General features: G+C 37.0%; 1 protein-coding gene across 4 annotated transcripts in view; it reads left to right on the top strand.

Moving 5' to 3' along the window:
- LOC150109696 (choline/ethanolamine transporter flvcr2a-like) overlaps positions 1-13,396 on the top strand; it is a 167,682-nt gene that overhangs the window by 89,618 nt on the left and 64,668 nt on the right. For all 4 annotated transcript variants that reach the window (XM_090414050.1, XM_090414068.1, XM_090414058.1 and 1 more), the window contains exons 3-4: positions 2,111-2,289; positions 7,777-7,918. In XM_090414050.1, coding sequence (XP_090270176.1) covers positions 2,111-2,289; positions 7,777-7,918 — 321 coding nt within the window. The remainder of the gene's footprint in view (positions 1-2,110; positions 2,290-7,776; positions 7,919-13,396) is intronic.

Genomic DNA, 13,396 nt, shown 5'->3' with positions numbered 1-13,396 from the left:
TCAGACCTCCATGCAATTGCTCATCATGGGAGACCCTCTCTCTCTCTCTCACACACACACACACTGTACATTAAATACATTCACATTCTCTACAGTTGCTATACTCTCAGGCAATGCATTCCAATCATTCGCTCTCCATTTAAAAAAAAAAAAAAAAAAACGCTGCTCACTCACTTTTCATACTCTTATACAGCTTCTAGTGATCTCTTATTCTCTTACCATTGTATGATAAATCTCTTCAATGTTAATTTGATAGAAGTTGATAAGGGGGTTTCATCATTTTCACCTCTCCTCTATTTACTAAAGTGCAAATTGCATTTTCTCGACTGCTTCATACTGGACATTCCAGTGATCAGAAACCACCTTAGTCAGTTGCCTCTGGACCTTTTCAAACCCAGGTGACCTAATCCATGCACAGTAGCCCATAAGTGGCCTAATATAATGGAACCACAATCTCCTTACCCCCTACAAATCAGTGTCTTATGCACCACTGCCAGAATTTGTGTTGTCCTCACAATTTTAGAAGTGTTTTCTTGTAGTTCCACATATATCCCTTCCTTTATAGAAGTTTTCATATGACTAGCTGCAATCCAGGTGATCACTTCATGGTCACTATTACCAACCAGGGGAAGATTAAGCATTCCATTCATAATCACATATACAACAATCTTAGACAATATGTAACGGAGGACACATTGTCTAAGATTGTTGTCCCTTAAGAAATCAAGTAATTCATTCTCTTCATTCCAGTCAATATTGCTGTAATTGAAATCACCCATGATGATCACTCTTTGCTTACTTCACTAAGCCAAGTTACCTATGTATTTCTTCGTCTCCACCTTGGACATTCCTTGGCCCTGTAGTGAAACACTCCACCAAATATCTCATTCCGTCAACTTCCACATCACACTATACCACTTCAAAACTACTGACACTCTTCACCCTTTGTAGCTCAAACTTGTGCAGACATTATTCTCTTGCTATCATCAGCAGTAGTCCTGCTCCCTTCTTCCTTTCCTATCTTCATGAAAAATATATCTCTCCATTTCTATTCCTGTTAATATGGGCCTAAATACAATTTAGGCCCACTGTTGTGTGCCTAAAAACAATTTTTAGGTGCACAACAGTGGCGGCCAGTGAAAATAAGTGGGGGTGCTGCATATACAAAATAAGAAAAAATAATTCATTTTTTTCCTAATCAGTAACCAATTTATTAATAAGTAGATTTACATATTACAAAAACTGTTTTATTAAAACTATTTTACTCTCACTATGAACACACCAATAATAAAAGTTTCGTACACAGAAATAACGCACGCAAGCATATCTGTAGCGACGCTGCTCATTGAGCAGTGTTGGTTTTGACATTCTGACGCTGCATTAGATCGCAGTGCATTTATTTCGTGTAACGATAATCAAGAAAATATAATTCTTTTCATATTTTCAACAGTGACACTTGTCATAATTCAGCTTTGTAACTATAATAAATAAATGTTATTTTAACAGAATAAAATAAGATTTACCAAAAATATTTTACCTTCACCACGAACGCACACCAATAATAAAAGTTTTGTATCTCACAGAATGACGCGTGCAAGCATGCAATTTATCTATAGCGACACTGCTCAATGAAGAGTGTCAGATTCGTTTGTTACGTGCAGTGACAAGTACAAATGAATATCGGTGAGTCTAGTTGCAATTGAGACCATGATAATTCTGAACACTGCGTTTAGATCATAGTGCATTTGTTTTGTAATCTGAAGCGTTAATCGAACAATTCCAATTAACTATTCAATGTTGAAACATAAGCTGTAACCTTTAACATGTTGTATTGCATTTATATAATGTTGTAAGCATTGTTATTATTTATAAACACAAACAAAATTTAATTTTTTCGTTTTTCCTTGGGGGTGCTGCAGTGTCACAGTGCTTATGTATAAGCCACCACTGGTGCACAAACTCAATGCAATAATCTTATCTTCCTTATTTCTGATACTCCCCACATTCATAAATATGTGTAACAATTGTAAGCTTTGCAGTGAACCAAGTGAACTTCATTGAAATTGTTAGCAAATCTTTATAATGTAGTAATAGTTTTTTTTTTTAATAGGTTCTTGGATAAAGTGTCTTAGTGTATCTCCTGATCGATTTTACGTTGCTATGATTGGCCAAACAATTGTTGCAGTGTCTCAGATATTTATATTGGGTATACCTCCACAATTGGCAGCTGTTTGGTTTAGCTCTAAAGGAGTGTCACGTGCATGTGCTGTTGGAGTGTTTGGCAATCAGGTGAGATTATTCATGTTTATATATTGCTTACTGGGTTTTTTGTTTGTGTCAGGTGATATCCTAAACATCAAACTTGGCATTGTTCCTTTATGGTATTCCAGCTTAAAAGAATTGGATGGTTTATCAATCTATCTGAAAGGGATTTTTTTTTTTTTTTATGTATGGGATGGTGACAGTTTTTGCTGGAGTCTTCTATGGCAGACAGTGTGTGTATGTGGGGGGGGGATTTCTGGGGAGCATTTAGTATTTCTTCTATCCTATGGATTATAGTCATTGGCTAAGAAGGTGTGACATAAGTGAGAGAATTCAGCAGTGAGAGCACTGTCATTGGAACAATTTGTTCCAGTTGTTCTAGCTCTGTGGGTTAGTTTTTATAGGATAATACCATACTGTTGAGATGGGTGATGGTGTGACTGGTTGTGCAAATATCTCCCTGTATGTATAGGTTTTCTATAATATCTACACAGGTACGGCAAACATATAAGCCTTTCCACGCATTTGAGAAGGAATATTTATTACCGGATATAGCAAGTTATATAATAAGAGTGAAGAAAAGAATGCAATTAGGTGTAAAATGGATGGTAAACAATATCAAATGTGAAATGTAGGTCAAAAGTAGGTATGGAAGAGATATAAGGAGAACAGATGCACAAAGAATATAACTCTCACGTCAGGAAAGTGACTAGTATAGTAAGGAAGGCAAAATTGGAATATGAGAAGAGATTGGCCCTGAGATCCGAAGAAACTCCTAAGAAATTCTTTTGTTATGTGGCTAGTACGAGGAGAAATAATTAGGGAAGAGTGACATTGTTGGATAAAAATAGGAATAATAAAGTGACTGATGAAAAGGACATAGTGGAGTTGTTCAATGAACACTTTATTAGGGTATTTCATCCTAGAGAAGTAGGTTTTAATACTAAATGGATAAAGCAGGTTCGAGGTTTAGAGGTGCTTAGAAGAGTGTTTCAAATACTGAGTACTCTGGATGTTAGTAAAGCAATAGGACTGGATGAGATTCTGCCATGGGTTTTGAATGTGCTAAAGAAATGATAGCTCCTTTGACCTGGCTTTTCATTGGAAGTCACCTGTGGGAAAGATGTCTAAGTGGAAGGAGGGTAAAATAGTGCTATTGCAATAAGGGTGGTAGAAGACTGGAAGTGTCAAATTATAGACCAGTTTGTATTTCATCGGTTGTTACGATCTTGGAGAAATTAGTGAGGGATCATTTACAGCATTGGGCAGATGAGGGTAATGTTATCTGTGAGAGTCAGCATGGATTTGTTAAGAGTTGCTCTTCGTTTTAGTAATGATTCCCTCATCAACCAAAGAGTGGTTGATGAGGGAAAGGCACATGTTGCCTTTTTGATTTGTCAAAGGCATTTGACAGGATACCACATGATAAGGTGATGTTCAAGTTGCAGTACATGGGTTTAGATGTCAGGTTAGTGAAATGGATTCAGGGTTGGCTATCTCTGATAGATATCAGTTGTGTATGAGAGAGTGGTAGTAAGGAAGCAGAAGGTTATAAGTGGAGTCCCACAGGGCTCAGTACTGGAACCTGTATTGTTTAACCTTTATATCAATGACATTGTTAATGGATTGCAGAGGGATATTCAGTTATTTGCAGATGATATGAAGCTGGGAAGAGTTATTAGTAATAGTGAAGACTTGGTAGCCCTGCAAAAGGATTTGAATAAACTGGACAGATGAGCAAATGAATGGGGTATCAGTGTAATGCAGCTAAATGTGAAGTTTGGGAGGTAAGGGAGGCTGCATACTCTGTTGGAGGAAGTGGTGGGGGTGATAAGGGATTTGGGGGGGGGGTGATGATTTATAGAAACCTAAAATTCATGGATCATATAATTATTATTATTATTATTATTATGATCAGTGGTATGATAGACTACAAAGTCTATCATACCACTCCTTAAACTCGCTGACCGTTCTCGCTCTCGCCACTCTATTAGTCAATGCATTCCACGGTTCAACCACCCTCCATGCAAAGAAACCACTTCTCACCCCTCTTTCTCAGAGTTTCCTTTCGTAACTTCCATGGATGACCCCTTTTCATCACTCCTTCCTGCTGTTCAACCAAGCAAAAGAACTCCCCAGTGTCAACCCTATAACCACTTCTCAACAGTTTAAAAGTCTCAATCATATCACCTCTCCTTCTATCCACCAAACTCTGCAGTCCACGTTCCCTCAGCTGATCTTCATAACTAATTGTACAGTCCTGAAACCATCTTTGTTATCCACCTTTGTACCCTTCCCACATTAACTTATCTCTTCGGACCCTGGGGACCATATCTGAATTTTTTTCTAGACTATAACTTTCCTTTCCTTTCTAGACCACACTTAGACTGTAACAATAGTCTAAGTGTGGTCTGATCAGGGTCTTATACAACAGAATGATTACTCTTATCTCTGCAGGTCAGTGTCATTGCAGCAAACTGTGTTACCTTCACCACCTTTGCAATATATCCCCTAAATTTCAGGTTTCTATTATTATTATTCAGGCCTCCATGGAGTCAAAAGACTCATCGTGGGAGGTCCATCCTAAGAACATAAAGTCTGTCACGACTCATTGAGGGGAGGTTCCCCTAAGAAACAGTCTATCATACCACTCCTTAAACTCATTGACCGTTCTCGCCGTCACCACACTATCAGGCAATGCATTCCACGGCTCAACCACCCTCCATGCAAAGAAACCACTCCTCACCCTCTTGCTCACAGTTTCCTTTCGTAACTTCCAGGGATGGCCTCTTGTCACCGCTCCTTCCTGCTGTTCAACCAAGTGAAAGAACTCCCCAGTGTCAACCCCGTAACCACCTCTCAACAGTTTAAAAGTCTCAATCATATCACCTCTCCTTCTTCTATCCGCCAAACTCTGCAGTCCACATTCCCTCAGCCGATTCTCATAACTATCCTTGTACAGTCCTGAGACCATCTTTGTATCTTTTCCACAGTTAATTTATCCCTTTCAAATCCTGAGGACCAAATCTGAGAACAATAATCTAAGTGTGGTCTGATCAGAGACTTATACAACGGAATGATAATCCTCTTATCTCTGTAGGTCAGTGTCCTTCTCATAATTGCAGCAATCCTCTGTGTTACCTTCACCACCTTTGCAATATGTCCCCTAAACTTCAGGTTTCTATCAATCATCATCAATCCCAGATCTCTTGTCTCCCCAACTTCCTCCAGTATAACTCCTCCCATAGAGTATGCAGCATTCCATCGATATTTCCCAAACCTCAAGACCTTACATTTTGTTGCATTAAACTGACACCCCATTCATTTGCCCATCTATCTAGCTTATTCAAATCCTCTTGCAGGGCTACCACATCTGCACTATTACTAATAATCCTTCCCAGCTTTGCATCATCTGCAAACAACTGAATATTCCCTTGCAATTCACTGGCAATATCATTGATATAAAGGTTAAACAATATAGGTCCTAGTACTGAGCCCTGTGGGACCCCAATTGTAACCTTCTGTCTCCTTGAAACTGCTCCACCATACACAACTCTGATACCTATCAGACAGCCAATCCTGAATCCAGTTGACCAATCTGACATCCAGACCCATGTGTTGCAATTTAAATATCAGCTTATCATGTGGCACCCTGTCAAATGCCTTTGCTAAGTCTAAGAAAATTGCAGTATATGCCTTTCCCTCATCTAATGTTCTGTAACTTTATTATAAAAGGCTAGTATATTGCTAAAACAAGAGTGCCCTTTCACAAATCCATGTTGATGCTCACAGATAACATTATCCTCATCTGCCCAGTGCTGTATACGGTCCCTCACTACTTTCTCCAAGATCTTAACAACTACTGATGACACACAGACTGGTCTATAATTAGACACGTCCAGTGTGTTACCACCCTTATGCAATGGCACTATCTTACCTTCCTTCCATTCCCTGGGCTCCTTTGCTGAAGCCAGACTTTCATTGAAAAGCCAGGTTAAAGGCACTGTCAGTTCCCTAGCACATTCTCTCAAAACTCGTGGTGAAATACCATCCAGTCCCAAAGCTTTATTGACATCCAGAGTTCTCAGTATCTGAAACACGCTCTCCTCATGTGCCTCTAAACCTTGAACTTGCCCTATCCCTCTAGCATTAAAACTGACTCCTCCAGGATGAAATACTCCAATAAAGTGGTCATTGGACAATTCCACTATGTCCTCTGCATCAGTCACTCTATTCCTATTTTTATCCCACAATATCATTCTTCCACAGTCATTTTCCCTCCTACCGGCCACATAGATAAAAATTTCCCTCATCAATTGTAGGTATGTAGCTGTATCAAACTAACCACTACCTCTTTTCTCAAATCATGTAAGAACACATGCAGCCATTGGTCAATGTCCCTACACAGTTTAACTGAAAACAGACTAAACCAATTATTTTGTCCTTGTTCCATGTACCTCTATTCTTTGGAACAGCCTTCCCCATGGCGGTTTTTTCAATGAAGATAACCAGTGGTGAGCTATAAGGGGCTCACGTGTGCCCTTTGTTAAATTTTTCTCAAATTTGCGAGCCCCTTTTTTTTAATTTTTTCAAAAAAAAGTTTTTTTGGAAATATATTAAGCGCCAAACTCATACGGTAACCTAACAAAAATTAGTCTATTCGGCAGTGTATAGATTATTTGGAATTATTGTTTCAACTCCTCTATAATAAATGCATCCAAGTTTGAAAATAAAATATGCGCATGAGCTATCTTTATCCTTCTTCCTTCATGTTAAAATCAGTAGCCAATCAAATTTTTAATAAAAGATTATAAAAGATTTCATTATTTATTATATTTTGATAGTTAAAAAATGTTTTTCTTATGTAAGATAAATTAACACAGTTGATTGTGTGCAAATATTTCATGTTTAGATCATGAAATATTTGTTTAAAAATGATAGCCTTTAGAGGTTGATTGTCCTCTCATACTTTTTGATTAGAATTTGTAAACAAGCTGTATTAATAAAGGTTTTTGTGTGAAATAAGGTTTTTTGCTCGAAGATGCGAGCCCTTTGTTAAAATTTCCATAGCCCACCACTGAATATAACCCCCTGCATTTCAAGAGACTTGCTCACATATAGCACTCACCAACAGAACGTTAAGATTATGCTTTGATTATTGAAAATGTAATCATAATGTTCTGTTTCTGTTGTACAAGACCCCTTGCTATGGATCTAACTCCATGATCTTGTTAAATCATCACACTCTGGGTGGGTAGCTAGCTACATACCTGAAAAATTATCAGTTACTGATGGTCTGGACTAGTTGGATATTGAATATTATATTGTTGAAGGGATCCTGATTTTAAGTGGAAATTATATATAAAGAAATTAAACACACTTAACTTAGTAGTCAGCTGGATAAACTGTGGCTTCTAGTAAACTTATTTGCATGTATATAGATGTTTCTTTATCATTTTCCAAAGTGTGGTTGTGGAAGAGATAAATTGAAGTTATTTTATTTATTTTTTTTAGTTGGGTATTGCCCTTGGATTTCTTCTTCCTCCTCTCTTAGTTCCCAACTCTAGAAATAAAGAAACAGTTGGAAAAGACCTAAGCATTTTACTGTACTCCATAGCTGCTTTCACATCGGCAATTTTTATAGCTGTCATTTGTAGTAAGTTGAGTTTTTTATGTCATATCTTTTTATATTATGCCTAAAAGTTAGTCACAGATTAAAGCAGGCAAAGTTCACTTTTTCTTTTAACTGTGCAATCTTTTAGATGTAGAAAGTTTTTCTGCTTGGCTACAGGTAAAATATATAGAAAAGATTCCTGTTTTAATCCTTTACCTAAGCATAAACAATTTGCATGTGAATTATCTTCAACTAGGCTACTTGTATATAGAGCTCTTGACTTCAGTTGTCTCAGTATCCCATGATATACAATATGCATTCCTTTCAGAAATATCTATGCATTACAGAAAGAGTCACTACCCAGACTGATTTCCACCTTCATTGATTATCATCAATGGTAGCTAGACCTAGGAAGACATTGTGATATTCACGATATCAAAAAGATTCATTATTGGAAGTCCACAGTCTTGTGTAAAAAAAAAATTATCGAACAGTACCTAAATCCATTCATAGTTTTCATACTTGTTGCACTCTCAGGCAGCACACTCTCCATGCAAAGAACATTCTCCTCACTTCTTTGCTTATGCTCTTTATACAGCTTCTAGTGATGTACTCTTGTTTTACCCTCAGTCCCCCTCTATTCTATGAAAAATCTCCACATTAATCGGGTAACAACCCCTCGACATCATGTAACTTGGGTTTTTCATTCCGCACACAGACAAATCGGCCCTTCAAAACACACGTAATTTACAGACAAAAAATACTAGTTGTGGTGGGCGGTAGATGGCGTTGACTGAGATGATTGGTAGTAGAGGTGGAGACAGTTGTATAATAGGTGTCCTCCTGCGACGAGTCTTCGGACTCCTTGGAGGTGTCACAAATAATGATAATATTAGTCATTGATAAGTTGGTGCACAAGCTGCAGAGGATGGGAATAGACAATATATTGGTTAGATGGTTCAGAGATTGGCTCTTTGAATGATACCAGCAGGTTGTATGATGGAGAAGTGTCTCCATCAAAGAAGGGCAACCAGTAGTGTTCTGTTCTAGGGCCCCTGCTGTTTAACTCTTTTGTAAACGATATATGGTGTGGACTGACTGGAGATCTTCAGTTATTTGCTGATGCAAAGTTGGGAAGAATTATAAGTAGCACTGTTGATGCTGAATCCCTTCAGGAAGATCTGAATAAATTTTTTACTTGGACAAAAGAGTGGGGTTGTAGTTTTAATATCAATAAGTGCAAGATGTTGCATTTTGGAGTGCAGAAATATAAGGCTGTGTACTATATCAATGGTGCCATACTGCAGGAAGTGGATGAGATTAGAGATTTGGGAGTGAGGGTTGACAGTAAACTGAAGTTTAGAGGGCATGTTACAAAGGTTGCACATCGTAGTGCTGCTATGATAAGAACTACTCTAACATGCAAGGATAAGGAAGTGGTTGTGTCACCATATAAGGCACTGGTCAGATCACACTTGGACTATTTTGCTCAGATTTGGTCACCTGGTTTTCAGTGTGATGTGGAGACATTGGAGAGGGTCCAGAGACGAGTGACTAAGACAATATCAGGAGTTTGGAATGCTGGCTATGGAGAGAGAGAGATTGAAGAGATGTGGATTGCAGAGTTTGGTGGAGAGGAGGAAAGAGGTCATATGATAGACGTTTAAGTTAGTGAGAGGATTTTATCAGATTAATCCAGAGGGGATTATAAAAAGAGTAGAAGGTGAGAGGGAAGAACCAGAAGCCATTCCTGGAAGTTATGTAAAAGTGTGGTGAAGAGTGTGAGGAGTAGATTTTTTACATGGAGAATTGTCAGTAAATGAAATGCATTACCAGAATGTGTTGTTGCTAGGAGCGTTAAGGACTTTAAGATTCTATATGATAAATATGTTATCTGTTGAATGAACCTCCCACAATGAGTCTGCCGACTCCATGAAGGATGTCATACAGTAGAATCTGCTTATTGTGATCGTGGATAATATTATCCACGATTGATAATTATCAATCAGCTATTATCCAAATCAGTCGGTCCCAAAACACACCATTTAAAATTAATTAAAAATAATCCACTATCATAATCAAAGTTCTGATTATTGTTATCAAAATCCTTGAATGTTTAGCCTTTTGCATCTCAGAATTCTAAGAAATAAGTGTTAATCAGGAGAAAATTTGACAAAGAACATTTGTTGAAATCTGACTTTCTCGCTAATCTTCCTTTAATCTTATATCTTCCAGGCAAATGCAGTGGGAGAATAAATAGTCTACTTGTGATTTTCAGAGTTTATTTTCATGCTCTCCTTCAGTATGTGAATTTAACCTTAAGTCCTCGTTAAAACAGTCCTTATAAAAAAAGATAAAAATTTAATCTTTTCTAGAAAAGCAAAGAATTTTGAGTGATAAGTTGCCCAAAATGAGTCAGCATAGTGCAGCTGTACATCTAAAAATTTCACAACCACTCTTGTGTAAGATCTTAAAAACATCAAACATTGAAACTTCAGCTCTTAATAATGAGAACATGAATCAGAAGAGAGTGAGAGCCAGATCTGGTAAGAATACTCAAGTTGAATCAGCATTAAAAAATTTGGTTTAGTAATGTTCGTGAAAAGAATGTTCGATTAATTGGCCTCTGATAGGTCAAAAAGCAGAACTTGCAAAAACAATGAGCAAAGAAAATTTCACTGCAACTGATGGATGATTTAACAGTGGAAAAAGTGTGAGAATATTGTGTACAAGCGTATTCATGGTGAAGAAAAAATGCTGATTTTTTTTTATCAACAGATGTGTGGATTAAGACTGAGTGGCCAACAGTTACTGCTGAATATTCTTCTGAAGATATTTACAATGCAGACAAAACAGAACTCTATTTTTCGTGCAATGCCTGAGCATACTTATTTGTTTAAAAATGAAAGTACTGTACTAAAGGATTTAAATCTTTAAAAGAGCGAGTGACGGTTCTTTGTTGTGCTAATATGAAAGGAGAGAAACAAGAGCTCCTAGTGATTGGAAAAAGTAAAAATCCTTGGTGTTTTAAAGGTGTCAAAAGTTTGCTTGTTGACTGCTGTTCTAGTGCAAATGCTTGGATGACTAATAACATTTTCAACAATTGGTTAGTTAAGTGGGAGATCTTAAATTAAACAACATCAAAGTAATTTTCTTACTTTCGAATTTAACCATGTGACCAAGCATCGTATGAGCTTTTAAAGCTTATCGCAGGGAAGTTCATGTGAGAATTATAGCAAAACTTCTTTATATAAAAGATCAATCTGATGCAAGTGCAATTGTAGTAAAAAAAAAATTTCCCTTCTTGATGCATTATATTTGGTAGCAATGTCATGGAAGCAAGTCTCAGAGAAGACTACTGAAAACTGCTTCCAAAAAGGTGAATATTTTAAAACAAACTCTGAAACTCCTTCTTTTGAAGAATTTGAATATCTTACAAATGAAATTTTTGATAAAAACCCCAGATGGCATGTCAAAAGAATTTAAATTGATCGGATATTGATAACAATGTTGAAGTGGTGGCTACAGTGATAGTGTCGGAAATATGTTAAGCTGCTTCTGATGAGAACTTTAAACGAGTAGAAGAAAGTGAACCTAATTTATCCCTTCAAGTATAGAAGAACAAATTTTAGAAGCTGCTCCAACCAATGCCCAGATGCAAAAAGCTCTAAGAATACTTTGTCGCCGTGTGCAACATAGAGCGACAAACTTCAAAAGGCATTATGAGTATGAGCAATTTATTCATGAACTGTTATATTCAAACAACAGACAACACTAGATAAGTTTTTAAAATAAATTTTATGTTGTTGATTATTAAACAGTTGTTTATAACTATAAATTAAATTAAATAATGTTCATAACAATAAATTATAATAAATTATGCAATTTTTTTATATCCTTTGCTTGATGTTATCAGCCAGTTATTATCGAAAAGCGACTGTCCCAAATTGATCACAATAAGTGGCATCTACTGTAATATCTCTCCTTTTATTCACAAGGCTCTGCAAGTTGCATCCCCCCCCCTCAATCTGTCTTCATATTCCCACATTTCAGAAACCAGATGACTAGATCTGCACATATTGCTCCATGTATGGCCTGATTAAGACCTTTACAAGGAACCATAACCTCTTTACTTTCATTATGTCAAGATCCTCATCATTGCCATAATTTATTGTTGATTGTTCTCATATTTTAGTAATGTGACTTCTGTGCTTTCTCTGTCCATCGCCACTCTCCCAGATCTCATCTTATCCCCCCTCCAAAATTTTCTCGTTAATTGTATGCCCTGCATCCCATCTATGCCTGCCAAATTTCAAGACCTTATACACTTTGCAACATTAAACTGGGAACTTCACTCACCTAGATCTATTAAGATCTTCCTGTAATGCCCAACATCTACTTCCCTCCCCATGGTTCTGCATAATTTTGCATGATCTGCAAACAGGTGTATATCTCCAGTTAAGTCTGTCTCAAATCAGCCCCTGCAGCACACTGTTAGTGATCCTTCCTCTTTCAGTATACTATTTCATCCTTTACTAGGGAACCATAACCTGCCGAATCCTGTTGATTTTTATCTGGCAGCCAATCACCTATCTGATTCACTAGTCTCTTATCCACTCTCATCTGTTCAAGTTTAATTACCAGCTTGTTATGTGGCAGCCTATCAAAAGTATTTGAAAAATCCAAGTATACCACTAGATGTGCATCTCCTTTATCCAGTGAATTTGTCTCCTTGTACATAACTAGATTGCTAAAACATGACCTCATCATAGAGAATGTTGCTATTATTGACCTAGTTTTCTGTAGCTGCCAACCTCTCTAGCAATCCTCAAACAGACTGGCCTGTAATTCCTAGCATATGTTATCCCTCCACTTCCAAAAAAACCCACACTTTTGTGAAGTGGAACAATTTTGCTCTCTTTCCACTTCTTTGGGACTTACCCTGTTGCAAGACTAATGTTAAACAGGTATGCCAAGAGTGCTGTTAACTCTGAGCATTTCTTCAAGATACAGTAATATGTTGTCAAGTCCTTATTAATATCATTTATTTAATACCTCATATTAAATGTTATACCTCATACCTTCTGCTCACTATAGTTCCTTCTCTGTATCCTCCATACTCAAGCTGCTTACAATATTGCATTAATGAGGATTAAATATCCTGATACTGTTAATTTAATACCTCAACTATGTTCTCTGCAGCAGTTACAAATCTGCCATTTGTATCCAGTAAATGTCATCCTCTCCCATAATTATTCTTCCTTCTATTTACATCTTAGACTCTGGGAATTTTCTTGGCTAGATTGGCTAATTTCTATTACTGTACTTTGTGTTGATTACTACCTTTCATCTTGTGTTGCTTCAACACAAAATAAAAGTAATAATTAGTTACTCTTTTCCCAGATTCTATGATTTTTTTTATTCATCCATTTTATTCCCATCTTATTTATTATTTTCACCTTCAGCATAAATTTGGATATTGTTGCTATCTCCACCCAACTCCTAATTCTGTACTCTAGC

The sequence above is a fragment of the Typopeltis vanoorti genome, chromosome 2, assembly GCF_054136105.1.
Source record: "Typopeltis vanoorti isolate ZY-2024b chromosome 2, IOZ_Tvanoo_1.0, whole genome shotgun sequence".
Classification (NCBI taxonomy): Eukaryota; Metazoa; Arthropoda; class Arachnida; order Uropygi; family Thelyphonidae; genus Typopeltis; species Typopeltis vanoorti.
The sequence above is the reverse complement of the archived record's forward strand: the minus strand, read 5'-3'. Positions and strand labels throughout refer to the sequence as shown.